The sequence below is a fragment of the Zygosaccharomyces rouxii genome (assembly GCF_000026365.1).
Source record: "Zygosaccharomyces rouxii strain CBS732 chromosome A complete sequence".
Classification (NCBI taxonomy): Eukaryota; Fungi; Ascomycota; class Saccharomycetes; order Saccharomycetales; family Saccharomycetaceae; genus Zygosaccharomyces; species Zygosaccharomyces rouxii.
This window is the reverse complement of record NC_012990.1, coordinates 471,267-496,682: the sequence shown is the minus strand read 5'-3', so window position 1 is coordinate 496,682 and position 25,416 is coordinate 471,267. Positions and strand designations below refer to the sequence as shown.

General features: G+C 38.8%; 13 protein-coding genes across 13 annotated transcripts; 5 read left to right on the top strand and 8 right to left on the bottom strand.

Moving 5' to 3' along the window:
• Positions 1-620: 620 nt before the first annotated feature.
• SKY1 (serine/threonine protein kinase SKY1) lies at positions 621-2,837 on the bottom strand (the record flags this gene model as incomplete). The annotated part of the gene is made up of 1 exon (XM_002494594.1): positions 621-2,837. The coding sequence occupies one exon, from the start codon at positions 2,835-2,837 to the stop codon at positions 621-623; it is 2,217 nt and encodes a 738-aa protein (XP_002494639.1).
• Positions 2,838-3,658: 821 nt separating this feature from the next.
• Positions 3,659-5,230, top strand: GUA1 (GMP synthase (glutamine-hydrolyzing); the record flags this gene model as incomplete). Its single annotated transcript, XM_002494593.1, has 1 exon — positions 3,659-5,230. One exon carries the CDS (start codon positions 3,659-3,661, stop codon positions 5,228-5,230), a length of 1,572 nt encoding a protein of 523 aa, XP_002494638.1.
• Positions 5,231-5,441: 211 nt separating this feature from the next.
• Positions 5,442-6,194, top strand: HEM4 (uroporphyrinogen-III synthase HEM4; the record flags this gene model as incomplete). The annotated part of the gene is made up of 1 exon (XM_002494592.1): positions 5,442-6,194. The coding sequence occupies one exon, from the start codon at positions 5,442-5,444 to the stop codon at positions 6,192-6,194; it is 753 nt and encodes a 250-aa protein (XP_002494637.1).
• Positions 6,195-6,265: 71 nt separating this feature from the next.
• TRS130 (transport protein particle complex II subunit TRS130) lies at positions 6,266-9,541 on the bottom strand (the record flags this gene model as incomplete). Its single annotated transcript, XM_002494591.1, has 1 exon — positions 6,266-9,541. The coding sequence occupies one exon, from the start codon at positions 9,539-9,541 to the stop codon at positions 6,266-6,268; it is 3,276 nt and encodes a 1,091-aa protein (XP_002494636.1).
• A 216-nt stretch (positions 9,542-9,757) lies between these two features.
• Positions 9,758-14,293, top strand: ESC1 (Esc1p; the record flags this gene model as incomplete). The annotated part of the gene is made up of 1 exon (XM_002494590.1): positions 9,758-14,293. The coding sequence occupies one exon, from the start codon at positions 9,758-9,760 to the stop codon at positions 14,291-14,293; it is 4,536 nt and encodes a 1,511-aa protein (XP_002494635.1).
• Positions 14,294-14,303: 10 nt separating this feature from the next.
• On the top strand, positions 14,304-15,845 carry ERG8 (phosphomevalonate kinase; the record flags this gene model as incomplete). The annotated part of the gene is made up of 1 exon (XM_002494589.1): positions 14,304-15,845. The coding sequence occupies one exon, from the start codon at positions 14,304-14,306 to the stop codon at positions 15,843-15,845; it is 1,542 nt and encodes a 513-aa protein (XP_002494634.1).
• A 19-nt stretch (positions 15,846-15,864) lies between these two features.
• RFM1 (Rfm1p) lies at positions 15,865-16,929 on the bottom strand (the record flags this gene model as incomplete). Its single annotated transcript, XM_002494588.1, has 1 exon — positions 15,865-16,929. The coding sequence occupies one exon, from the start codon at positions 16,927-16,929 to the stop codon at positions 15,865-15,867; it is 1,065 nt and encodes a 354-aa protein (XP_002494633.1).
• A 276-nt stretch (positions 16,930-17,205) lies between these two features.
• FMP42 (Fmp42p) lies at positions 17,206-18,858 on the bottom strand (the record flags this gene model as incomplete). Its single annotated transcript, XM_002494587.1, has 1 exon — positions 17,206-18,858. One exon carries the CDS (start codon positions 18,856-18,858, stop codon positions 17,206-17,208), a length of 1,653 nt encoding a protein of 550 aa, XP_002494632.1.
• An 8-nt stretch (positions 18,859-18,866) lies between these two features.
• Positions 18,867-19,718, bottom strand: FSH3 (putative serine hydrolase; the record flags this gene model as incomplete). The annotated part of the gene is made up of 1 exon (XM_002494586.1): positions 18,867-19,718. One exon carries the CDS (start codon positions 19,716-19,718, stop codon positions 18,867-18,869), a length of 852 nt encoding a protein of 283 aa, XP_002494631.1.
• A 124-nt stretch (positions 19,719-19,842) lies between these two features.
• FSH2 (putative serine hydrolase) lies at positions 19,843-20,526 on the bottom strand (the record flags this gene model as incomplete). Its single annotated transcript, XM_002494585.1, has 1 exon — positions 19,843-20,526. The coding sequence occupies one exon, from the start codon at positions 20,524-20,526 to the stop codon at positions 19,843-19,845; it is 684 nt and encodes a 227-aa protein (XP_002494630.1).
• Positions 20,527-20,740: 214 nt separating this feature from the next.
• UBP8 (ubiquitin-specific protease UBP8) lies at positions 20,741-22,138 on the top strand (the record flags this gene model as incomplete). Its single annotated transcript, XM_002494584.1, has 1 exon — positions 20,741-22,138. The coding sequence occupies one exon, from the start codon at positions 20,741-20,743 to the stop codon at positions 22,136-22,138; it is 1,398 nt and encodes a 465-aa protein (XP_002494629.1).
• A 64-nt stretch (positions 22,139-22,202) lies between these two features.
• Positions 22,203-23,039, bottom strand: PLP2 (Plp2p; the record flags this gene model as incomplete). The annotated part of the gene is made up of 1 exon (XM_002494583.1): positions 22,203-23,039. One exon carries the CDS (start codon positions 23,037-23,039, stop codon positions 22,203-22,205), a length of 837 nt encoding a protein of 278 aa, XP_002494628.1.
• A 212-nt stretch (positions 23,040-23,251) lies between these two features.
• Positions 23,252-25,258, bottom strand: MRE11 (MRX complex nuclease subunit; the record flags this gene model as incomplete). Its single annotated transcript, XM_002494582.1, has 1 exon — positions 23,252-25,258. One exon carries the CDS (start codon positions 25,256-25,258, stop codon positions 23,252-23,254), a length of 2,007 nt encoding a protein of 668 aa, XP_002494627.1.
• Between the last annotated feature and the right edge of the window lie 158 nt (positions 25,259-25,416).

The following is a 25,416-nucleotide window of genomic DNA, read 5'->3' as shown; positions in this document are numbered from 1 at the left end:
AAGACTTTACAGTGTTGATCATCTTTTTACTTCTCTAATCTTATCTTTTATTCACTGGCGCTCTATGGATACGGATCTAAGATACGAAGCCAGATGTCCAAATATGGACAAACGTTGGATTTATATACGTTTGGAACGGACTGAAGCTCCGAGCAAACGAACTCCATGCTAGAATGGTTCGATCGATAATTGCATGATAATCATCATGCAACATTATGCATCATGCATGCTGGAGAACTTAGCATTCGTATACACTAAACGAGTATGTAAAAGAATAGCTCGGTAGCGCGTAGTAGCAAGGTTCGTTTATGAAAGCTTGTGAAAAATCTTATCCCTTAGTGCTGGTCGTATTGTTAAAACTATTTGCTGAATAAAAAATAACGAGACATTATGGTGGTGGTAGTCTAGTTTAAGTAACTGACCGTGTAGTCGAGTGATCTCTATGCACAACTATCATACTATAGTATGATGATAAACGATAATCATAATAATGATGATAAAAAACATAAAAAAAAAAGAAAAATGCTTTAAAACTCTAAAAAGAATAAATTCAAAACGGGATGAGGACTGGAGGTTGCCCTAAGGTGAAAGGGCTGAAAATTTTTCCTGTTTCAAAAATTCTAATGCTTTGGATGACCCGTAACTTCTTGGTACCAGCCAGGAATGTCGGCGCCACTACAGTATAATTTTCTATCTGCCACACTAACGTCTTGCATAGCGTGAGTATCACTCAACCATGGATGATTCACCAAACCACCGGCATCTGCCCTTTTCCTTGGATCCATTTCAAGCATAGGTATTAAAAAGTCAGCAATGTCCCGAGATTCACTCACAGAAAAATTGTATTTTTCATGCAAGACGCTTTTCAATGGCCAATGCTTTAATTTGGAAATATTTCTCAGTTTACCTCTACTGTTGAAAAAAGTTCTTGCGTACCTGCCTTGCGCTAAGAGGTAAGGTGGTAGTTCACCCAACAGTTCCATAATTTGAGCAATGTGATCATCATCTTTCGTGTAAGAATGACCTTCATCGGGTTCAAAAAGTAAATCGCCTGTTATCAATTCGAATATGAGACAAGCAGCAGACCAGATATCTGCACTACAGCCCCAGGGAACGCCTAACAGGACCTCTGGGGATCGATACTCCCTAGTTTGAATCGAACTAGTATAATGTTCATCGTACCAACATGCATTCCCCAAATCTGCAATCTTTATCTGAATTGTGTTGCTATCGGAATTATTCGGGAAAATTGCACTATTAGATGGCACGTAGGATGATAGTGGACCGTTTTCCTCATTTTGAGAGATTTCAAAAGACGATAGAGAATTAGCAAGTTGACCTTCATTCATAGGTCCACTGCCACTATCAACGTTCTCGGAAACACTTGGATGAAGTGTAGTGGATGCACTCCCCATGCTATATCCATTAAAGTCATTGCCACCTCCTGTAGTCTGTGTAGGGAAACTACCCTTTGAATGCAACGAATGAGCCCCCCATTGGGAAGATACACTACTGGAGGAATTGCCACCGTTAATGAACTGGTTTTTCATTTCTTTGAAATTGGCCGACGCCAGTGGTGAGGGTAAAGGTTGTGAACTTGTAATAACCGTATGTCTACGAGCTCTTCTACCGCTTGGAATTCTAGGATGGTTAGTTGAATAATCAGATGCAATCGCACTCCCAGAAACATCTCTTTTCACCTTATTCAAATGGGATGAGGATGGTGAATTAGGAACCCCCATCGGTGACACTGCAGTCGAAAAATCTTGAGAGTACTTTCTTTGAAATCTTTTTATATTTTTCTTTTGTTTATCCATCAACTCTACCATTTCCACAATTCCTTCCACATCACCAATTTCCATCAGCACATTTTCAGGTTTGATATCTGTATGAATGACACCACATTTACGATGCATGTAATCTAGACCTAAAAGTAGTTGCTTTGAGATCTGCTTCACATAAACCAATGGTATACCTCTGTGTTCATATTTTTTGATCAGTGCTAATAAGTTTTCACCTAATACCTCGAAAACCATTACAATGTGATCACCATTAGGCCCCGCGTGGTAGAAATTGTCCAGCAGTTTCAAAATGTAATCTGAGCCAACATGTCCCTTCTCGGTTTGAGATCGAATTCTTTTCAAAAGCTTAATCTCATCTTGTGCGGCTTCAGAATAGACTTTATCACTGCGCACTATTTTCATTGCAACGTGTTGCGTAGCATTGACATCATGCAAGTCTTTCGCGAGCCAAACGGTTGAGAAATGGCCCCATCCTAATTTTCTAACCAGAACGTAACGTCCATCTTTATATCTTTCTCCTTTAAAGGCAGGATGGTATCCACCAGGTCTATAATCTCTGAAAGATTCTTCATTTTTTTCATCACAAGATGAATCACTGCTACCACTATCACTCTCGGCTTCCATATCCATATCTCCCTGGTTCGTTAATCCCTTATGTAGGAGAGGCGGTGTTGCCTTGACTGAAGATGATGCCATATCACTTTGTTTTAATGCTAATGATAAATTGGATTTGGTGCCCCCTGCTCGACTGAGGCTGCTGTTATCACCACGATTACCACTTGGCGATGACGATTTTACTTTTTCAACAAAATATTTCTTGAACAATTTGGCATCATTAGCATTTCCATTAGTGCCGGATCGAACCTTTTGTAATTCTACTTGGGGTTGTACTTTGGGAACAGGTGGTTGGTATTCATCAGCGGATACCTGAATTTCAATTTCCGCACAACGACTGGGTTCATCTTCATGACGAATTGGCATGGGGATACCCGTTGAATCGTGATTAAACCCTGTATATTTGGAAGACTCCATCATCACTCACTCATACACTCAATCAATAGAAACAGTTACAAACAATCGGAAGGGGTAATAGAAAAAGGAGCCAATCAGTTTATATTAATCAGAATACAACAGAACAAAACAAAACAAGGAGGAATAAACCAGAAAAAAGTGGAGAGTCAGTACAACTATTTCTATCTAATGAAAAGGAGTGAATAAATTTATTCCCTTGATTTGGTTCCAGTGATTGTTGTTGGTTGGTTGTTTCCTCGACAATTAGATAAAGAGTCAGGGCATCTTCATTTAGTCTAACAAACCTCCTATATGTATAGGGCCTGTATAGTCTCCAATCATTTTTTCTTGAAATTTTCATACTCGTATTACATGATATATCGGGCCAAGCTGGGTAACTCTCGGATATTACTTAAAATAGAGAAGTCTGGTGGCATGAAAGTAAGCGAGCATTCTATCAACGGAGCAGTACAAGGTACCAATTGATTCCCGGACGTTAATACTAACGATTGAAATGTACTTCAAAGAGTCTTGTGCCACGTGATTATTTCGTAGAAAGGAACATATTCTCTGGTATACGTAATAAGTGATATTTGTCTCTTTTCTTTTCCTGTCGGTGAAAAATTTCATGAGCTCATCGCATCCTATCTCATCTCATCTCATCTCGAAGAGTCAATTGAAATTTTAAATTTATTTCACATTCAGTATCATAGATAGTCTGGACGGGTTTTCCCCAATAACAACTGGGTCTTCTGATTTATTCAATCGTATATAATACCGGGGTACCACAATCCTCCTATCTGTTTTCCCTGCTCCATCATATCCCAAAAGTATAACGAATTATAATGTCTGAAGAGGTTTCTAAGGTCTTCGACACCATTTTGGTGCTCGACTTTGGTTCTCAATATTCTCATTTAATCACGAGAAGACTTAGAGAGTTTAACATCTATGCTGAAATGTTACCATGTACCCAGAAGATTTCAGAATTGTCATGGAAACCAAAGGGTGTGATTCTATCTGGTGGACCATATTCTGTTTATGAAGACGGTGCACCTCATGTGGATCACGATGTATTTGCATTGAATGTGCCCATCCTAGGTATTTGTTACGGTATGCAAGAATTAGCATGGATTAACGGTAAGCAAGTTGCTCGTGGTGAAAAGAGAGAATATGGACCTGCAACTTTGAACGTTGTCGATAAGGAGTGTCCACTTTTCCAAGGTGTTGATCATTCAAGAGTCTGGATGTCACACGGTGATAAATTACACGGATTGCCAACTGGTTTCAAAGTTATTGCAACTTCCGATAATTCTCCATACTGTGGTATTTCACATGAATCTAAATCTATCTACGGTATCCAATTCCACCCAGAGGTTACACATTCTACCCATGGTAAGATTTTATTAAAGAATTTTGCAGTCGATATTTGCCATGCTGCACAGAATTGGACTATGGAAAACTTCATCGATACTGAAATTCAAAGAATCAGAAACCTAGTGGGTCCTACTGCAGAAGTCATCGGTGCTGTTTCTGGTGGTGTTGATTCTACCGTTGCATCTAAATTGATGACTGAAGCCATTGGTGATAGATTCCATGCTCTATTGGTGGACAACGGTGTCTTGAGATTGAACGAAGCCGCCATGGTTAAAGAAACTCTTGGTGATGGTCTTGGTATTAATTTAACCGTTGTGGATGCCTCTGAAGAATTCTTGACTAAGTTGAAGGGCGTTGAAGATCCTGAGAAGAAGAGAAAAATTATTGGTAACACCTTTATCCATGTTTTTGAAAGAGAAGCCGCTAAAATTAAACCAAGAGATGGTAAAGACATCGAATTTTTGCTACAGGGAACTTTGTACCCTGACGTTATCGAGTCCATCTCTTTCAAAGGACCATCCCAAACAATCAAAACTCACCACAATGTCGGTGGTTTGTTAGAAGATATGAAATTGAAATTGATCGAACCATTGAGAGAATTGTTTAAGGATGAAGTTAGACACTTGGGTGAATTGTTAGGTATTCCTCATGACTTGGTCTGGAGACATCCATTCCCAGGTCCAGGTATTGCAATTCGTGTTCTTGGTGAAGTAACTGAAAGTCAAGTGCAAATCGCTAGATTGGCTGACTACATTTACATCGAAGAAATCAAAAAAGCTGGTCTTTACAACAAGATTGCTCAAGCTTTCGCTTGCTTATTACCAGTTAAATCTGTTGGTGTCATGGGTGATCAAAGAACTTACGAACAGGTCATTGCTTTGAGAGCCATTGAAACCAGTGACTTCATGACTGCCGATTGGTTCCCATTCGAGCACGACTTCTTGAAGAGAGTTGCCTCTAGGATTGTCAACGAAGTGGATGGTGTCGCTAGAGTCACTTATGATATCACTTCCAAGCCTCCAGCTACCGTTGAATGGGAGTAATCTTGCTTCCATTCTTCATTTACAGTTGTGTAGATAGAATGTGTATTAGGTACCATTGAAGTATAAAATCTGTGTGTGTGTGTGTGTGTATGTGTGTGTGTGTATGTTTATCTACGTATATGTATATATATATTACAAGGTCGGTTATGCCTTACTTAACAAATGATTTATAAAGTTGATCTCTAAGTGTTAAAGGCCCATTAAATGAGCAATGCAGAGAGCCATTTTACTCAAGAATAAGACTGCTCAACAGGATAAATACGAAATTGAATTTCAATCGAACGGTTTCGAGCCTGTCTTCATCCCATTGATCTCACATACGCATATTCCTCAAGGATTATTGAAACTGCTAGAAGACGATGCTTATTTGAAGGATTTACAAGATATCATTGTAACATCTCAACGAACAGTTGAATGCCTTTATGAATCAGTTTTACCTCAATTGCATGCATCAACAAGGCAACTTTTCCTCGAGAAGACCGTCTATGCTGTTGGTCCTAGTACCAAAGACTTTTTAATACGTATCGGATTTAAAAATGTAAAAGGTGGTGAAGATGCTGGTAACGGCAGCATTTTATCAGATATCATAATTTCAGACTATCGTGAGCAAGGTAAGAATTCGGAACCTTTATTATTGGTGGGTGAAATTAGAAGGGACATAATACCCAAGAAATTATCAAGTAATGGTATTCAAGTTAAAGAAGTCATCACTTACAAGACTGAAAATTTACCTGATAATTTGACAAGATTCCAGGCAATGGCAAGGGAAAATAGTTGGGTAGTTTTCTTTAGTCCTCAAGGAACTGAAGAAATTATAGAATCTATCAAAAACGGTAGTAATCATAGAGTCGCCAGCATCGGTCCTACCACAGAAGAATTTCTACAGAGAAAAGGTCTTGAACCTGACGTGGTGAGTCTGAAACCTGATGAACGAAATTTGGTAAATGCAATTCTATCCATTTAGAGTTATGGGTACATGTAATTTGTTATTTAATTCTAGTTTAAATAATAATGCTTTTTTTCAGACTTTTTGTTTTACAAAACAAGTAATGTTTCAGATGCATTTGGATTGTCTATTCTAGTGGGCACTCCAGTCTCCACACTACTAATTTCTATGCGAGGGTAATTCAAATAGCCTTTCTTTAACGGAATAACGTATAATTCAAACTCATTAATCTCTGACCGTATTAACATCCGCTTTTTACCATGCGCCAACCATTCATTACTGCTTGCAACCTCAAGCACAAAGGCATCGGATACTTCTTGAGACCCCCATTTTCCACTTAGATTCTCAACTCTAATTTTTATCAACATAGGTGACCCCACTTGATATTGTTCCTCTAGAGTTTTCGAAAATTCCACATAAAAGAAATAGTCCATTTGAGGTAGCTCAACGGGAACAATCAAGGTCCTTGGTGTCAAATTCTTCACGTATGCATAAATATCAATATCTGTTAATTCCACGCCTCGTACAATTTTTTTTAATGTTTCTATAATTCTCTTGGTAACTGGTTTGGATACTGAAAGTTTCAACAGGTAATCACAAATATCAGTTATATTTAAAGTGCCAGGCATGGTAGTAATGGTACAACTTTGTATGAAAGCGTTATAATCATATTGAAATAGAGGTAGAATTTTATTTTCCCATAAATGTTTCCATAATTCAAATTCTTGGTACCATTCCATATCACCTTGCAACATAATGGAATCAGTCACCAATCCATTGATTTGCTCTTTCAAAGTATTGTAAGTGACTTTTAACTGAAACAAATCATTGTGGTCAAATTTGTCCTTTGTAGTTACTTGGTAACAATTCAGTGCACTTTCGTTTGGATCAGCGGTTAAATAGATAAGATCATTGGGTTCGAAATCACCAAATAATGTATAACGCTCAGAATTCTCGGGTGCTCTCAATTTAGAACTGTACAAGATTATTGGTTCTTCTTCAGTTGAAGAATTCAATAAAAATTTGAATATGAATGCATCTTTTTTAAAAATATCCTCCACGGAGACTGAAAGTGGAAGATAGCATGATATGGTGAAATGCCTGATTTCACTAAATTCTCTTGGATTATCCTTTTTCGTGAAAGAGGTTTTAACTTTGAGTCGAAAGGAATTGATTGAATCTTTTGGAAAATATCGTATTGTTGTATCGTTCTTGATGTCAACCACTCTTTTACGATACAAATCTTGATCTTGGGAAAAACTGATTGGGAATGAGCCTAAATTTGGCTCCACCATAATTTCCACTGCGAACGATTCTAGGCCCTTAACGTTCTGATGTATTAAATCAATGGCATATTCTCCTAAATTCAAACGTTTGGATTGTTGAACGGAGCAGGAAATATTTTCCGGATGATATAGTGGTTCAATGAAAATGGGATGATTCTCATTGACAAACCCTTCTAGAAAAGTGGCATTTCCCACCTTTATTTCTATGGATACAGGTTGAAATTCCCCAAACGAAATTTCAGTAGCCTCTAACGCGTAATGGTTTGTAGATGGGGCAAAATTTACGCTGCTCAGTTTAAATTCCACAAATTGATCATCAGAGTTTTTCAAAATTAATTTAATCGAGTCAGCGGTTATTGGCTCTAGAAACGCTAGATTTCGAATTGTCACGTCGATCTTGTAGACGTTAGCCTCTGAAAGGTAAGAAAGATCACTGAGGGCAATGCAGAAAAGTCCATCAGTTTGATAAACCAAAGATGGAGATTCCATTTCTTTTTGCAACTCGAAAAATTTCTTCCAGATTTGCCTCTTTTCATCTTCGTCCTTGGAAATCCTTAGAATATTGAGAAATGCGTTACTGAGAACAATTGATACGGACACATCTTCATCATCTCTTTTTAAATATTTTATCTGTGGACAGTGAATCAAAGAATCATAGTACATTTGAACAATTTTGAGTCCAATGATATCCCACCCAGTTTCCATGTAATATTCATAGCATGAATCAAAGAGCGAGACGGCTTTCTCATATTCACCTCTTTGGTAGTGCAACATACCAATTTCCAGGGATAAAATATCTACTATTCTTCGTTTTTTATCGCTGCTCTTATTGTATAGGGCAAGAAGCAGACTTGTAGATTTGACAAAATTCTCGTGGAAAGTATTTTCATCCTTGTAGCTTTCCTTCAACCTATCAAACGTAAATTTTACATTCGATTTGGGAAAACTTTTATCTATCAATTTAAAATCTGTGTTTGCTAAGACACCTTGGACCCAACAATCTCTTTTCAAAAGTGAAAGCTCAGCTTTCATCTCCAAGAAAATAGGTATCCCCCCATCGTTAATGTACTTCAAAATATCATCGATAAAACAGTATTTAAATTCGAGGATTTGAGGAGAGTCTCTAAAGATGGATTCAATACAATGTAAAAAATCTCGAATCAATCTGTATAGTTGTAACAATCTGGGAACATTAGTTTTCCCCATATTCAAAACCCGAAATCTTTTCACGAAGAAATACTTGAAATATTGAAATTTAGTCAATTTATTCTCCAGTAACATTTTCGCAATTGAGCCATCGTCTACATTTTCATTTTGAGCAAAATTGAAGGGAGTCTCCAATTCACCGTTCGGCAGAGAATTCTCTCTCTTGCTAACCACATTATCTCTTATTTCGTTCAATTGAGTCGTAGCCTCCTCATGCATGTTAAATGCCAAGTAAAGCTCTAAGATTTTTTCTCTTAGTCCCAGCTCTTCGTCAGCATTTTTGGGATTGGATAGTTTTTTCCTATAGTTTGTTAATCTCTTCTGGAAAATGTCTAGTAGACAAGATTTAATCTTATTGCCCATTTGGTTCCAAAAGTCCTCTCTATCAGTTGGAGATTTGTAAACTGACCTCAATACCAGAGTCTTGAGTCCTGGGAAATCCTTGGCAAATTTATCTATTAATGAAATTGATTTGAAAAGGTTGGAATCGACTACTTCAGAATTGGCATATAGCAAAACAATAGGTTTGGGAGTCTCTACAGAATCAACATCTACAGATGTCTTATCCGATACTGGTAACCACTGTCTCAACAGCGGTCTCACTTTCCCACGGTAATCATCGACAGATATGCAATTGACCACGATAAACCTCACAAAATGATTCACATCATCAATATTAAGCTCAGAAGCTTCGCTCTCAATAACTAAATTAACAGGTAATTGACGTACAGTCCTTACAGCACCTCCTGGTGATTTCCAATGTATGTTTTGAAATGGGAAAATCTGTAGGAACTCACCTTTGATACTTTCGAATACATCAAAGGGATCGAAATAGCTTATGGTGACCGCTCGAGAAGATGTCTGTGAACTCATAGTCACCAATTACAATCAACTAGAACCGTTTTTAAGAGTTTCGAATGCTGCTCAATGATTATCTTCATGTGTTTTTGTTAAAGAATCAGTTTTCGTGAACTCGCCGCCTGCTACTAAGGATTAATGTGGAATACATACGAAATACAAACATCAACGTACTTCCAAATAAAAGGCTGATATTGAAGAGTAAAAGAGCCTAAAACGAGTCATATAATTATGACGAGCAAAAAGGGAGGTCCGAATTCTTCCAGATTGAAACTTGCAGCACCTCGCAGGGGTCTCAAAAGGCCAAGAAGTGTGTTTATTGAAAGAAGTGGTTCCAATGGTAGAAACAATGATATGAGGTATAGAGTTAATAAAACATCAAGGACAGACATCTCACAAGATACTGGACATGCACTCGATTGGTTGGATTCACTTATTCGGAAAGGTAGGGGAATATTAGATTCATTAGAAGAGGAAGAAACTTCATTTAAAAGGGAATTGGGGGAAGAGAAACAGAGGATAAGGATACAAGAACAATTGATTGAAAATGCATTAAATGGAGGCTCGGAGGATGTATTTGAGAAGGAGAATATTGGAATTGATACATCATCCTTCAGACGGCTGGAAGACTCTGTACGAAATACTAAGACGGAATATGATGATGAGGAAGAGGAGGAGGAGGAGGAGGAGGAAGAAGGGGATAATAGTGATTTATATGATGAGGTACAGGATATGCAGGACAGAGAAGATAAGCATCAGCCAGTTTTTGAACAAGAGGAAATTGTCATATTATCAGATGAGGATGAGGATGAGGGTGAAACACAAAAACCTGAGAAGTCTGAAGAGGAGGATTCTGAACAACTCTTTGGTGATGAACAAGAAATCGATTTAATGAGTTCAGACGAGAATGTAGAAGAAGATCATGAGGCCAAAGAAGATGAGTATGAAGAGGAGGAGGCTCCCGAGAGACAGGAGCTTGATGAAGAGGAATCACAGGTCGGTTCTGAAGAAATCGAAGGGCAAGAAGAAGAGATTGACCAATCAGAAAAGAAATCCGAGTCAAATGATGAGCAAGAGGAGGGATCAGTCGAAATGGCCAAAGATCTGGAAAGTAGATTCTTTCCTTCTTCTACTCAAAGTTCTCAAGAAAAGTTCAAAGACGGACTCAATGCAGATACCCAGACCCCATCTCCAGATGAGACTAGTTACTATGATGCCAGTGATCGAGAAGAAACTGATAATTTCGAAAGTGAACATGAAAGCATTAGAAATCTTGAAAATGGAGATGAGCCAGTGTCCACCCAGGATGGAGGCATAAATGAGTTCAACCTCGCTGGAAATGATGAGGCAGTTTTGATTGACGGTGATACAGAAGAGCAGGAAGTGGAACAAAGTCTAGAATCTGAACAAGAATATGAATTTGAAGGAAAGGGACAGGATGACTTGGAATTAGAACAGGATCAGGAAAGAGATCTCGAAGATCAAGAACGAGAATATGAACAAGAGGAAGAACCCAGAAATGACGAGGGAGAATACGAACAGGATGAACAAGAACAGTACGGAGAAGGCGAGCAAGCAGAAGAACCTGAACAAGAAAGTGCTTATGTTAGTGCAGAGGCAAGCCTTCAAGTTCCTGACTATCTCTATGATTATCGAATGATTGCAAACCAGGCGGTTCAACAACTTCTACAAACTACAGATGGACAAGCGGTGTCTTCAGAATCAACTGGTAATGAGTCATTTAATGATACAAAGTATGAAACACCAGAAGCTTCTGTGCCGCTTCAAGAAGACAAAGGTGACCAACAAAACATTAATGAGACAGCTAATGATTTCAAAGAAATACCAGGAGTTTCTGTTCCACTTCAAGATGATAAAGGTGATCAAAAAGATATCAATGAGACAGTAAATGGTATCAAGGAAGAACCAGAAATTGTTGGACATAGTGGACGTATATTAGATACCACTGGAAATAGAAAAAATTCACTTTTGGAACAATTATTCAAGCCAAAGCTACAGGCGGGAGACGCCAATGCCTCTACTTCGTCATTAGAAGATGATTCCACCGTGTATTACTCGACAGAAGAACCTTCGATTGTTGAAGAGCCATCTGATCTTAAGGCGGATAACCAAACTTATCTTTCTGCGAAGAAAACTGAAGGAACGAATAATGTTCCTTCGAGGTACGAGATTTTATTTTGCGAGTCAGCTTACAGCACTACATCGAACGAGGACAATGCTCAAGTCATAGAACCTTTTGGCTCTTACGTCTCTCCGTTTTCAAAAGACACATTCTCTACTACCCAAAAAGCGGAAGATCCAAAGGAACTTCTGAGAAGAACTCTAGAATCACTAGGGGAGAGTTTTGATTCTGAGTCTGAAGATGAGGTGATGGTAGATGCAAATGATTTTAACTCCAGCTCCAGTGAAGAATTCTTTTCTCAGACTTCTGATATTAACATAAATGATGATGTGGATGTGGATGTGGATGTGGAGGAAGATGAAGATACTGGAAATGATGATGAGACAGTGAAAGGTTCAGAAATATCGGATGGTAATAACACTGATACTACCGATACTCCCGGAAAAGGGACGCCTTTAGAACGTTATGAACAAATCGATATTACTCAGGGGCCGGATATTGATCCAATTCATTCACCAGATGCTTTTGATGATGCTGAGTTTCTTGTTTTTGGCCCAAATGAGCCAGATTGGATAGAGGAAGCGGAAAGTGAGCAAAGCATTCAAGATCAAGAAGGATTGGTACTGGAAGATGTTTCATCAGGCGTAGATCAGGAGGAAATTGCATTGGTGGCATCGGAGCCAATTATTGAATTTAATTCGGAACCTCTGAATTTCGCAGATATTATTTTAGATGAGTTTACCGCACCAGACCTAGTCGAGGAGGCAAGCGATACAGAATCTAGGGCGGATAATATTTTACTGGAAGAAATTGAAGATTTACAAGCTTTGGACGTTATTCATGTTATTTCTACGGAACCTATTGTTGAGCAACCAGAACCTCTATCTTTTGCGAATGTTGAAATTTTTGAACTTACTGAGAATGACAGTGATGATACAGATGAAGTTATGGTGGATGTTGGTCCAAGTTCTTTTGATGAGAATGCAAGCTTTCAAATGCGTACTGAGAGGGGATTTAATGTTGGTGCATTGGCTGGAAATTCTAGCAGTGAAAGTCATGAATCAGAATATTCGGTAGATGGTGCTGAAGAGGAATCCAATGAGCACCGTTCGGGATCAGTAGCTTCAAAAATCTTTTCGTCCCCAATTCGAGCACTAGGCCGTGTCATATCTGGGGTCAAGGATGTTGGTAACGTTCTCGCTGATTTCGTAAACACTATTGATACCACTAACGCCCAGACAGACACTGATGTCGGAAGCTCGTCTCCAGAAGAGCACAATGAGGATTCTCAATCTGAGGCTGAACCTGAAGCTGAACCTGAAGCTGAACCTGAAGCTGAACCTGAAGCTGAACCTGAAGCTGAACCTGAAGCTGAACCTGAAGCTGAACCTGAAGCTGAACCTGAAGCTGAACCTGAAGCTGAACCTGAAGCTGAACCTGAAGCTGAACCTGAAGCTGAACCTGAAGCTGAACCTGAAGCTGAACCTGAAGCTGAACCTGAAGCTGAACCTGAAGCTGAACCTGAAGCTGAACCGGAGGCGGGACGTTCAGTTGAACATGACCTTAGAAACTTTTTGGATGAGGAAGGATTTAAATTGGAATATCCTTCCGAAAATAATGGATCAGAATTTACTGGAAATGACAGAGAACCACTTTTTGAAAATAACTCGAATAACAAAGAACTTTTATCTGAAGTAGTAGCCATTCAGAAATTGGCCCGGGAGCTTGAAAGTAGGCCAATTTCAGCATTTAGGGACAGTTCCCCCTCAACTGATGACAATGAAGCTGAAAAAGAAGAAATTAATATTTCTGTGAAGAATGATAATGATCCTGAGCTTGACATAGGCGAAGAGGATAGCTTCCTAAAATCTACAGAGGATGACGTTCTTCAAAAAAGTTCTGGAAATGAGGGAACAAAAGATAAATGCGATAAAGATGAGGATGCAAGGGACGATGTGAAACACATAGAAGTGGAAGAAGAGGATCTTGACGGAATGAAGGAGAAATACGTAAAAGACCTTCCCGCTAATGAAGAAGGAGATGTAAAAGGCCAGCAGGCTAGAGTAAATCCAGAGGAAATAGACATCGTTGGCAAGCGATCGAATGATGCTGTAAAAAGTGAAGATTTTGCAAGTAAACGTGAAGGTATTGAAATTTACGAAAATAAAGAAGTAGAATCTGGGAAAAATTCTTCATCTGTACTAGTCAAACCGATCGAAGTGGATGCTAATTACTCTGATGAGGCTCCCTTTCAGCATGAAGAGGTTCATAAAAAGAAAGACGAATCCAATTCCCCGACTAGAGAGGTACAAGTGCGGGATGAAAATGAAGATGCCATTCAAATTCCTGTAGAAATTGAAGATGAAGAAACCAAGATCCCACCTGAGAACAAGGATATGCCAAAAGAGAAGGGCTCCGAACCTACTCAATCAGGATCAAAGAAGAAAAGAGGGAGGAAGAGAAAGCATGCATCTCCCATTAGTGAATCTAATAAGCGCAAAGGTCCAGGATCTTCTAAAACTCAAAATAAACGTACTAAAGGCCCCATAACAAGGTCAAGGACTACACCGTCTTCTACCGAGCGTAAGACAAGAGGGAATACCCGCTCTAAAAAGACACGTTGATTCTTTTAAGATGTCCTCAATTGACTATGTATTTTATACGTTGTTTTATAATATGATCGATTCTTATGATTATTATGTGGTGTTAGGGTGCGGATATCAATACTTTTTCTTAAGCATGGCGCTTAAAGCTAGGACAGTTAGAACTTCGATGCATGAACTCCGATCAGTGTTAGATAAAGAGAACATTAAAATGACAATGAATTCGGTGGAGAGAGTCAGAGCATTTAGTGCGCCTGGTAAGGCACTTTTAGCGGGAGGATATCTGGTTCTTGATCCTAGTTACAGATCCTATGTCGTGGCATTATCAGCTAGAATGCACGCTGTGGTCAAAACATCGGATCTAGAACAGAATGCTCATTTCGAATTGAAGATTTCGAGCTCTCAGTTTAACAATGATTATTGGACCTATACATTAGGTGCCAAAGATGGGTATAACATCCTTGAAACTGATGGGAAAAAGAATCCTTTCATTGAAATGGTTCTTTTCAACTTGTTTAACTACTTCAAGCCTCAACAAGGTAAGAAGATTTTAATCGAGATTTTTTCTGATGATGGTTATCACTCTCAATCGAATAGTGTTCGTAAGGGAAATGCTTACAAGGAATTTTCTTACCATGCGAATAGTATTACAAAGGTCCCAAAAACAGGACTTGGATCTTCTGCAGGATTGGTAACTGTACTTACCACAGTATTGGTCTCCGTATTTAAATCAGAACTAGATGTACAAAACAACAAAGATCTGCAATTAATCCATGGTTTAGCTCAAGTGGCACATTGTCAGGCTCAAGGGAAAATTGGTAGTGGATTCGATGTCGCAGCAGCCACTTTTGGATCCATCGTTTACCGTAGATTTGCACCTGAATTGATTTCTGGATTACCTGAACATTCAGATGTGAATTATTCTATCAAATTACGGTCTTTAATAGATGATACAGATTGGAAAATCTCTAACACTAGAGTTCGTTTACCTGATGGTTTGAGACTTGTCATGGGAGATGTAAACAATGGATCCGAAACAACTAAATTAGTTTCGAAAGTCAAGGCATGGTATACTTCAAACCCTTCAAAGGGACTTGAAGTTTACCAAAATATCAATAGTAACAACGAGAAAGTGATGGCGGCATTGACAGAAATGGATGCGTTGAATCAGAAAACCCCTACGGCTTACTCCAAATTGATCGAAGCACTGGATGCACAAGATGAAGCTTTGATTAATCAATCGCCTGAGCTTGTAAAGATAAGAAATGCTGTTAACGAAATTAGGAACAATTTTAGACAAGTCACTAAGGAATCGGGAGCCGATATTGAGCCACCAGTACAAACTGCTCTTTTAGATAATTGCTCAAAATTGAAAGGAGTTCTTACTGGTGTTGTCCCAGGAGCTGGTGGTTACGATGCCATTGCTCTCATTGCTACTGAACAGTCAAATCTACAGCTGCAAACGCAAGGGAAAAAGGAATTTGCAGCTGTAACTTGGTTGGATTTACACCAAGAAGACGTGGGGGTCAAACAGGAAAATCCTGTACATTACCAAAACCTAGTAAAATTATAAGACAGATAAATAGTTCATCTTAACCCATGGAATTCCAATTTGTCTTCCTAATGCCTTTAAGACCACCTTCAAACTTTGACAATACCCTTTGAATTTTTTCTACGGATATCAGTTCACTTAAGTTTACCTTTTCAAACTCTGGCTTAGTCCTCATTTGTTTATCTGGAGTGTACCTCAACCTAGACGGCAGAACCCAGTCGGATCTTCTGTAAGGTTGTTCAACTTTAGGAACAATAGATTCGTATAAATCCTTTATGAGAGCTTCACCATGTTCATCAGAGCTATCCTCGCTATCGGGATTTGATGAACTGTTATTATTGTTAGCTTTATTCAATAACCTTGTAGATCTTCTCTCACCACCGGGGGGGTTGGTGCTTAACGATAACTCTGCCTCATCGATTTGTAAATGATCATCTGATGTCACTGGTACTTGTGTTCTACTTCTACGTTTCTTAGGTCCCTCTTCGATTTCATCAACTGGGGATTCACGACTTCTGGAGAGTTTTTCAATTTCCCTATTACCATCATCATTCTCATCATAATCTCCATCATCAGATAAAGAAGATGATCCAGGCGAGGTAATTGGCTCACGAACTGAAGGATCATGATTATTTCTTTTAGATCTTCTATGATGTTGAGCATTATTCTTCATGACATTTTCTATATCAACATATCCACTGACAGATTTCCCCTTTTTAAAGGTATTTAAAACGAAGAAGTCGTGATAAGATTCAAATTCGATGGGATTTATTTGTTGTGATGCCTCTTTGAACTTCGTGAAAATTTCTTGTCTCTTATTACTGGATTCTACAATTTTCCGCCAAGTAATTTTATCGTTGTTTCGAGGACTGAAGCCAGTTTCTATCGGAATATCATCATCGAGATTCGGTAGGAACTCATTGTCGAATTTTGAAATTTTAGCAGCTTCCTCAGATAAATTCTTATCATCCCGTTGAGTGCCATTATCAGAGTTATTGTCATTATGAATTGAAAAAGTTGACGGCGAAAAATGTTCAAAACCGTTTGGGGACTCCTTATCAGTATTCAAATTGTGCTGAATATTATCTAGGTTATATTCAACCATATTTCAGGACAGAAATCTCTGGTTTGAAATATTATATCCTTTATTATCGATCAGGTTGTATATGTCTAAAGTCAATCTATACCTAAAGGTTTCCGAGGCCCTTGAAAATCTTCATTATATAGGGTATAAAGAGCTAAATTAGATGGGAAAGGTACAAGGAAACATATTCTGGCGCTCAAATGAACTTTCTTATACATTTTTAGACACCCTAAAAATGTTGCCCAGCAGAAAATTGTCGCCCTTTATAGTAGAGTGTACGTATAAAATTGGAATTAATTAGTTATCTTCTTGATCTGACTTATGTAGAGTTCTAAGACGCAATTGACGACGAACATCCCATAGTAGAGTTAAACCTGATATTATAGTGATCAATACCAAAATACTGTTAAGCGGTGTAGGATTCATGTTAAAAGTCTTGTGAGTCAGTGTGTCTAAAATACTTTGTACCATGTTGAACATACCAGAAATGCTAATCAATAGACCGTAAACGGTTCCAAAAGTATCAAACCCAAATACCTTCGAAGTATAGTCCGAAATTACCGTGTACACAAACGGTCTGTAAACCACTAGGATTAAGATACCGATCAGATGTAGGGTAAAGCTCCTAGGAATTAGTCCCAAAACTCCTACGACCACAGAGCTTGTGACCAGTGTTACTAGAATGTCAAAGGTCTTCATGTGATCTAAGATGGCACCTGTCAAAGGTATAGCGACTACACCACCCAGAGGTAAAAGCACATCAAATATGGAATTTAATTTTAATGCTAACTCAGGATCCTTCAATAAATATTCTTCCTGGGATCTAATGGTGGCCACATAGTAGTTGATTCTCAGCATACAAATTGTTGTGAATACTACCATCAAATAAAACATTGGATTACTTATTTGCTCCTTAACGGATTTATCATGTAAGATACCAAATATACCACCAGATTTTTGTTCCAATTTCCTCTCCACATGGAGCTCCACCACCGACTTCCGACGTCCTCTACGGGTACGGAGCTCTTCATTACGATCCAATGCCTCTTCATTCACTAAAGATCTGCGTTCTTCATCATCAGTGCAAAACGCAGATATACTATCACCTTCTAATAGTCTACCGTTTTCATCTAAATGTTCAGCAGAGATCTTTTCAATGGTTCCTTGAGTCTTATAGGAGTCATTAGGCATCACCGTCAATTGGGAAAGTAGTATGAACAGTGGTACTATCATATAGACACCGAAAAATTGAGACAAATGCCAGCCCTTACCAGAGTGCTGGTAGCCAAGTCTGTAAAACAAAAACAGTGCCGAAGAACAATCAAAAGTACCTGTGATCAATGAAAGGATAAACCCCGATTTCTTGGGGAAGGTGTTGGCCAATTGGAAACTTGAAATGAATACAAACGGGCCACCAATGGCAAACATTGAGTATCCAATCAGATATGGGTCCAAAATATGTGAGAACTGTTGAGCCCAAATGTACATTGCAGCACCTACAGTGATCCAAAGGGACCCTACAATACCACTGATTCGAGGTCCATAGTGATCCAGTACCCAACCAACTGGCAAAGCAGCAACGTTAGTGACACCAGCAGCTAACGTAAATATGAAGTTTAGTTTGAGATCTTGTTCAGTGCATGGTCTTGCAGAATCAGCAGGACAATATTCACCATAAACGTCCTCCGCCAGTAGGACAGCCTTAAATGCAGCAAACCCAAAGATGACACCAGCAGAAAGAAGGCAATAAACACTTGCGCAGCCAATCTGCACTACCTTTACAGCCTTTGACGACATAGCTGTAACTTTTGTAGCCAGATGGTAGGTTGTATAGAGTGTGAGATAACGTTCATCTTTAACTTTATCACTCCTTGCTGTACCTCCCACCTTCGGGCGATGGGTACGTCGCCTAGGCAACGATTTTGAGTTTTTGAGATGGTATTTAAACATTCTATATCCTAATCTTTAAGTCTTGTGGCCCCCATCATCGAATCAATGGTTCCCATCAAGTCATCTCCCAGATCTGGTTTCGCGGTATCCTGTTTCTTGGGTGCATCGTCCTTGGACTCTTCTTGTGATGATGTCTTGCCTTGAGATTCAATCCATTGGATCCAATTACATACTTGACTCACGTACTGCTTCGAGTTGGGCACGTAATGACCGCCAGGATGTCTTAACAAGGTTCTCTTGTCCTCTTGGCACGAATTGTACAGCGATAGTATTCTAGCTTCCGAGACTACAGTGTCCTGTTCACCTTGAACGTGCAAAGAAGGTACAGATAGAGGCTGCTTGTCATAATCTGATTGGAATTGGGAAGCCTCTAATCTAAATCCACTGAAAGTAACAAAAAATTTTAGTGGTGGCTGTTGTTCGTATGTCAAATTTAGCAGTTTATGGAAGTTCGTTAAAAGATAACCGGCGAATGCACCGCCTTGACTAAATCCCATTATACCTTCAAATGGGCCATTCTCTAAAATGTAGCCACGTAGATAATCCCAGACATCTTGACCAATATCGAAATCCTGGAAACATGAACTGCTTCTCTTCCACCAACCGTAATAGACATCTTGACCATCTGTTGTCGTATTAAACTGCGAAGCCACCTCCTTGTCACTGTCTTCACCTGGCTTGATGTTATGCTGAGCCATTAGCTCTTCCTTCGTAATCCCCATAGGAGAAGTTGGATACAACAGATCGTACCCGATCTTGTTCAGGGTTTTACGAAGACCTCCAGTCTTGGAGGAGAAAATCTTACCAGATTGGACGAATCCATGAAGCATCAAAATCTTTTTACGAGGGAGAGGTGGCATTTTGTTGTCTTGCTTATTCTACTTGGACCTTTGTTTTTGTTCAGTTGAACTGTTGAGTTCGTTGTTAGAAATGTTGGGAATCAATAGTTCTATAACATAAACTAAACAAACACCAATGTCTACGTCAATATTTAGATTTCTCGAGGCTAGGATCTATAGTTTTTAACCATTCAGTTACCTTCTTTGAGAAACACCTTGAATTGGGCACATAGTGACCACCAGGGTGACTGATAAACGTTCTTGTCTCAGGCGTACATGCCTCGTAAAGAGCATGCACCTTTTCAGCTTCCGTCACTGTATCCAATTCACCTCGCACATGTAGTGATGGGACATTTATTGGATGCTCTACATATTGGGATGCGCATCTTGCCGTTTCGAACTTGAATCCACTAAACGCAATAAAGAACTTGAATGGCGGTTGTTGCTCATGGGTCAGATTTAGTAGTACATTGAAATCTGTCATTAAATATGATCCAACAATTGCGCCTTGACTAAAACCAAGTAGACCATCAAAAGGTCCGTTTTCAATCACGTACTGACGTAGGTAATCCAAAGTCGAGGGTAAAATGCTGTAATCAGCTTTAGCAGTGTCAATCTGGATCCACGTCGATACATCATTTACACCACTCGCTACTACTTCATCACTAGCGCAATTAGGAACATCTGCAGGCGGCATCGTGTTGTTAGCAGTAGGATAGTACAATTCATAGCCTAATTTCTCAAATTCTGTCCTTAGGCCTTTAGTCTTGTGGTAAAAATATTCACCAGTTTGTGCAATCCCATGGAGCATTAATATCTTCTTAGCCATCTTCTCTTTACAGTTTTTCTTGCTTCTAGTAGTAGGACTAGTGATAGATATCTCATCGCTAAATTTCTTGATATTGAAAAATTCAACACTACTATATACTCAAGATCATAAAGAGAAAGGATCTAAACGAGGGTCTCTGGTAGATTCGCTTGATTGCAACTGTCATCTTAATTTGGGATAAGTGGAATCCTTGTAAATATCAGGTTCCACTAGTATGCTGGGCTGCCAACACATTGATCAGGTATTCCAAAACGAAAAATCTAAAGATGGGGTCATTAGAACCTGTAATGCAGCTAGATTTATGCTTAGCCACTTTACCAAAAGGGAGAAGTACACACATGTTATGAAATGTTCTGATTGCCACGAAATAAATGCAGGCTCAAACTTTATGTGTTTGCAATGTGGATTCTGTGGATGCTGGAATGGTAATCATTTTGGGCAACATAGTAAAAAAGTGGGCCACGTATTTGGAATCAACTCGAGTAATGGGCTGTTATTCTGCTTCAAATGTGGTGATTACATAGGTAGTAATGAACTGATTGCCGCCTCCATGTTAAACAAATATTGGGATGATGTTGTTACAAAGACTCAAATACCGAAATTAGAACGCAGAGACGGCCTTCAAGGCCTTTTAAATATGGGTTCGACATGTTTCATGAGTTCGATTGTTCAATGTTTGATCCATAACCCGTATTTCTTCCAATTTTCAATAAATCAATTGCATAGTCAACGATGCCCTTTGCAGGATCCATTGAGTTGCATTTCCTGTGCGTTGGATAGGATGGTTTGGGAATTTTACGGCCATCCAGAATTAATTAAGAATGGCGAGGATGATAGTAACAATAGCCGCACAAGTGATGAATATGCGGGGTTTATTGGGTTATTCGTATCATCTTGGAAGATTAATGAAAACTTGGCGGGTTATTTCCAACAAGATGCACATGAATATTGGCAATTTCTCCTAAATCAATTGCATAATGATTATATGGTCAGTCACAACAAATCTCCAGATGAAACTAATTTTGCAGAATTATGTGATTGCATTGCACATTCGACATTTCAAGGTTCTTTAAAGAGTTCTATTGTTTGCCCCGAATGTAAAATGGACTCAAAAACAACGAAAGATCCATTCATGGATCTTTCCTTAGACATTAAGGACAAATCAAACTTATACGAATGCTTAGACAGTTTCCACAAGATGGAACAATTGCATGATTTTAACTATCATTGTGACCGTTGTAATACCACTCAAAATGCAATTAAGCGTCTCATTATTCATAAATTACCGGCGGTTCTGGTATTACAGCTGAAAAGATTCGAACACCATTTAAACGGTAATAGCGCTAAATTGAATGATATTGTAGAGTTCCCACTATTTTTGAACATGCGTAATTATTGTGATGGTGATGATGTTCCGGATATAATATTCGAACTGATCGGAATCATTGCACATAGAGGAACTGTTAATGAGGGACATTACATTGCGTTTACAAAAGTCACAACCGGTCATTGGTTTAAATTCAATGATTCTATGGTTTCCTCCATTACAGAGGAAGAACTTTTACAAGAACAAGCATATTTACTTTTCTACGTGGTAAATCAAGTAAATTGAAACCATCAAAAGGCATTCATTAGGTCTATCTATATAGATACGAAAAAAATGGATATAAAAGGACTTAATCAAAGAAGTCATCTTCATCTTCATCATCAGAAGCGGCTCCTGTACCCAAATTGAATTTTCCCTGGATACCAGATCTAATGCTTTTACCAGCAAAATTTAATTTTCTAGCTTCCCGAGTCTCTTCGTCATCTTGATTCATAATTAGTCTACTGTCCTTTTCATTAAGAGCACCAACCCGAACCATGAACTGCTCAAAATCGTTTAAGTTCGTATCATTACCACCTAATTCTAATAAGGTTATCAGGTTTTTAAGCACATCACCTTTATAATAGACTAGAATTGTCGGGCAATTAGATTCTGGATAATTTTCAATGGCCCTGTGAGCATTGATCTCTACAAACTTAATCTCACGGTATTTTGCAGCTAAAGATTTGAAAAGATGATTCACTATTCGACTTTGCAGTTTGCTCTGTAGCGACAGATGCACAAATACATATACACCCTCGGCGTCTTCCACATTTTCGTGACCACTTTTTGCACCACCCATACTTGCCTCTGTAATTTCTGAGTGATATTCCGGTTTGTTAATCTCAAATACGTCACCAAATTTTGATTTCTCCTGTAATTTGGCAATGTCTTTCAATCTTTTCTGTTTGTACATGTTTAAGAACTCCTCATCTTCTTCATCTTCTAGCTCTTCCAAATCTGATAAATCCTTATCATCTAATCTGTTTTCATGCTGTTTATTCAACGCTTCTTCGAGTGCCTCCTCCAGTTGGGCAGTTGGTGATGGTGGCTTCTCAGGAATCACACCCTTCTGTCTCAAAATATCGTTCCATTCGGTATCTTCACTCTCATCAACTTGCACCTGAACTAATGGATCATTCTGCATTTTAAAATCGATAACCAGTAAAGTCTAAAAGCGCGTATTTAACCGGTATAATGGTTATTCTTCAACAGTCTGTCAGTTATGTTGACATCTTCAACTTTTTTTTCAACCTTCTCAAAGGCCGATGAAGATCATCTTGAAAAAAAAGAAAACATAAGGAATAATGCATTAGGATCCATACGGAAATAATTCTCTGTAGAGTTTCCAATGGGTTCTTATTTTCTTTTCCTTGCTAGCAAACTGCTTAAAATATCGGTTTTTGGAGTTTTTGTAGATTTTGACCTGCTTCCAGAGCTCGATTTGCCCACCGTAGTGGTCTGCCTGCTTTTCCTCGATGGGGGTTTTGATGTATTGGGTTTGCTTGATTTGCTTGTTCTTTGCTTCTGTGTATCCATACCATTATCTTCATTATCGTCATCTGAGAGGACTATTTCGTCGCCATCTTCTTCGTCATCATCCGATATTGCAATTGATTCGCTAATTGGAGGGGACGCTTTCCTCTTAGGAAGTTCTTTCCTCTTCCTGGTTGGCATTGATAGTTCTGGTGTAGGTGTAATATCAAGTTCTCGTGTCTCCGTATGTGTTAGTGGTGGAGGTGGTACGGCAGTAACAGGTGTTTCATGGTTAGGTGATGATGATGAATCGACAACGTAATTAGCTTTTTTCACTTGTCTTATTAAAGACTTTATTTGTTCTGGATTATCAGAATGTAACCCCCCGCCGCTACTTACTAGCATATCCACTTCGTTCTCAATCTCTTTGTCGATAAAATCCTTAAGAGCACTCTTTTCGTCCTTATCAACAAATTTCTTGACAGCTTCATTCATACCAACCTCTGGTAGTAATGACAATTGCATTTTATGTAAAAGGTCATTGACTAAAGTGTTGACCTCCAGTTCACCACCACGTTCATTTATGAGTCTCTCTACATCAGCGTCATTAACCGCTGAATTGGGCCCTCTTTTAGAGGATAAATTATGTTTTCCTCTTCTCTTGTAGAACTGAACGACGTTATTACCATTGGCTACACGCCCAACAAATCTGTTACTAAACCTTCTTGGGTTTTCCACTTGATAATCAATGGTCGTTTGATCGCTATCGGGACCACTGTAATCTACACGTAACCTGATCAACGGCAGAGGTAACTGTTGCTCATCCATTTCATCTAAAGCGTCACCTAATTTAGCTTTGGTTGCAGTATTGGCCTCAGCAATTAGTTCTTCGACTTGGCTTGCAAGATATTTCGATATACCTTCTTTATCATGAGGTCTTAAATAATTGACATCTTGTAAAGAAACTGATCTCATTAGAAAAGTTCTTACTGTAGTCAAGGGAATCGGTATGAGTTCTGGTGATTGATCATGACGAAGTTGCAAGATAAATACATTTTTTAGTTGAGCTTCTGCATCACAAAGTGAAGTAGCTACTGATGAACCAGGTTGTAAGACGTCAAATTGTTTGGATGGATTATGAACTAAATGGGGGATGCACTCATGTTCGTGACCCCAAACAACTAGATCCAGAAACTCTGGTAGGAATTGTTCGGGTAAAAATGCAGTATTTGTATGGCCTGTGTGATTTTGATGAACGCACATTAAATTAAACCATTCACCTTCTCTCATTGATGGTATTTCAAAAGTTACGTTCCCCTCTTTGAAAGTACGAAATAATCTTTCATCACGTACTGATGCCATACCATACAGTGCCAATTTAGTAATTCCCTTTTGGAATAGAAGAGGTTTCACAGTAATTTTATCTGCTTCCAACACTTTTCCAAAATGATTGACCAACCCACTTACTTGCAAAAGATCCATTGGACACAGTAAACTTTCTCCGGTAGCATCATCATGGTTACCAGCAATGGCAAACACGGGAATTGCAACATTGAAATTGGGATCCTCATAGTTGACGTCTGTGAAGTCGTTATAATGGAATACCTGTGAAGGATCACTTAAGAGCTCCAGTTCGCAGGGTTTATCCCCCATGCAACCCATTCTAAGTGATTTCATCACTTGGTAAAACGATTTTTTGGAAGGTTTATTAACATGGAATAGATCACCACCTTGTAAAACCATATCAACGTTGTAGTTCTTGGCCAACATCATTATCTCATGGAAAGTCTTCCAAGAATCATCACCAGCAATGGGATCAGTCTCGTTGTATCCAACATGGTTATCAGTAGTAATCAGTATACGTATCGTATCAGCATCTGGATATTCCATGATTTAAATTGACGGATTTTTTGATATCAGTTGATGCGACAGACCGTATTGGTATAACTGTAGGAATTTATGCGATGACGAGAATTAAACTTACCGTTGAACCAATACTGAGTAAAGAAGCCAAGACCATAAAGGTTTTTAGTCGAGCATATAAGTAT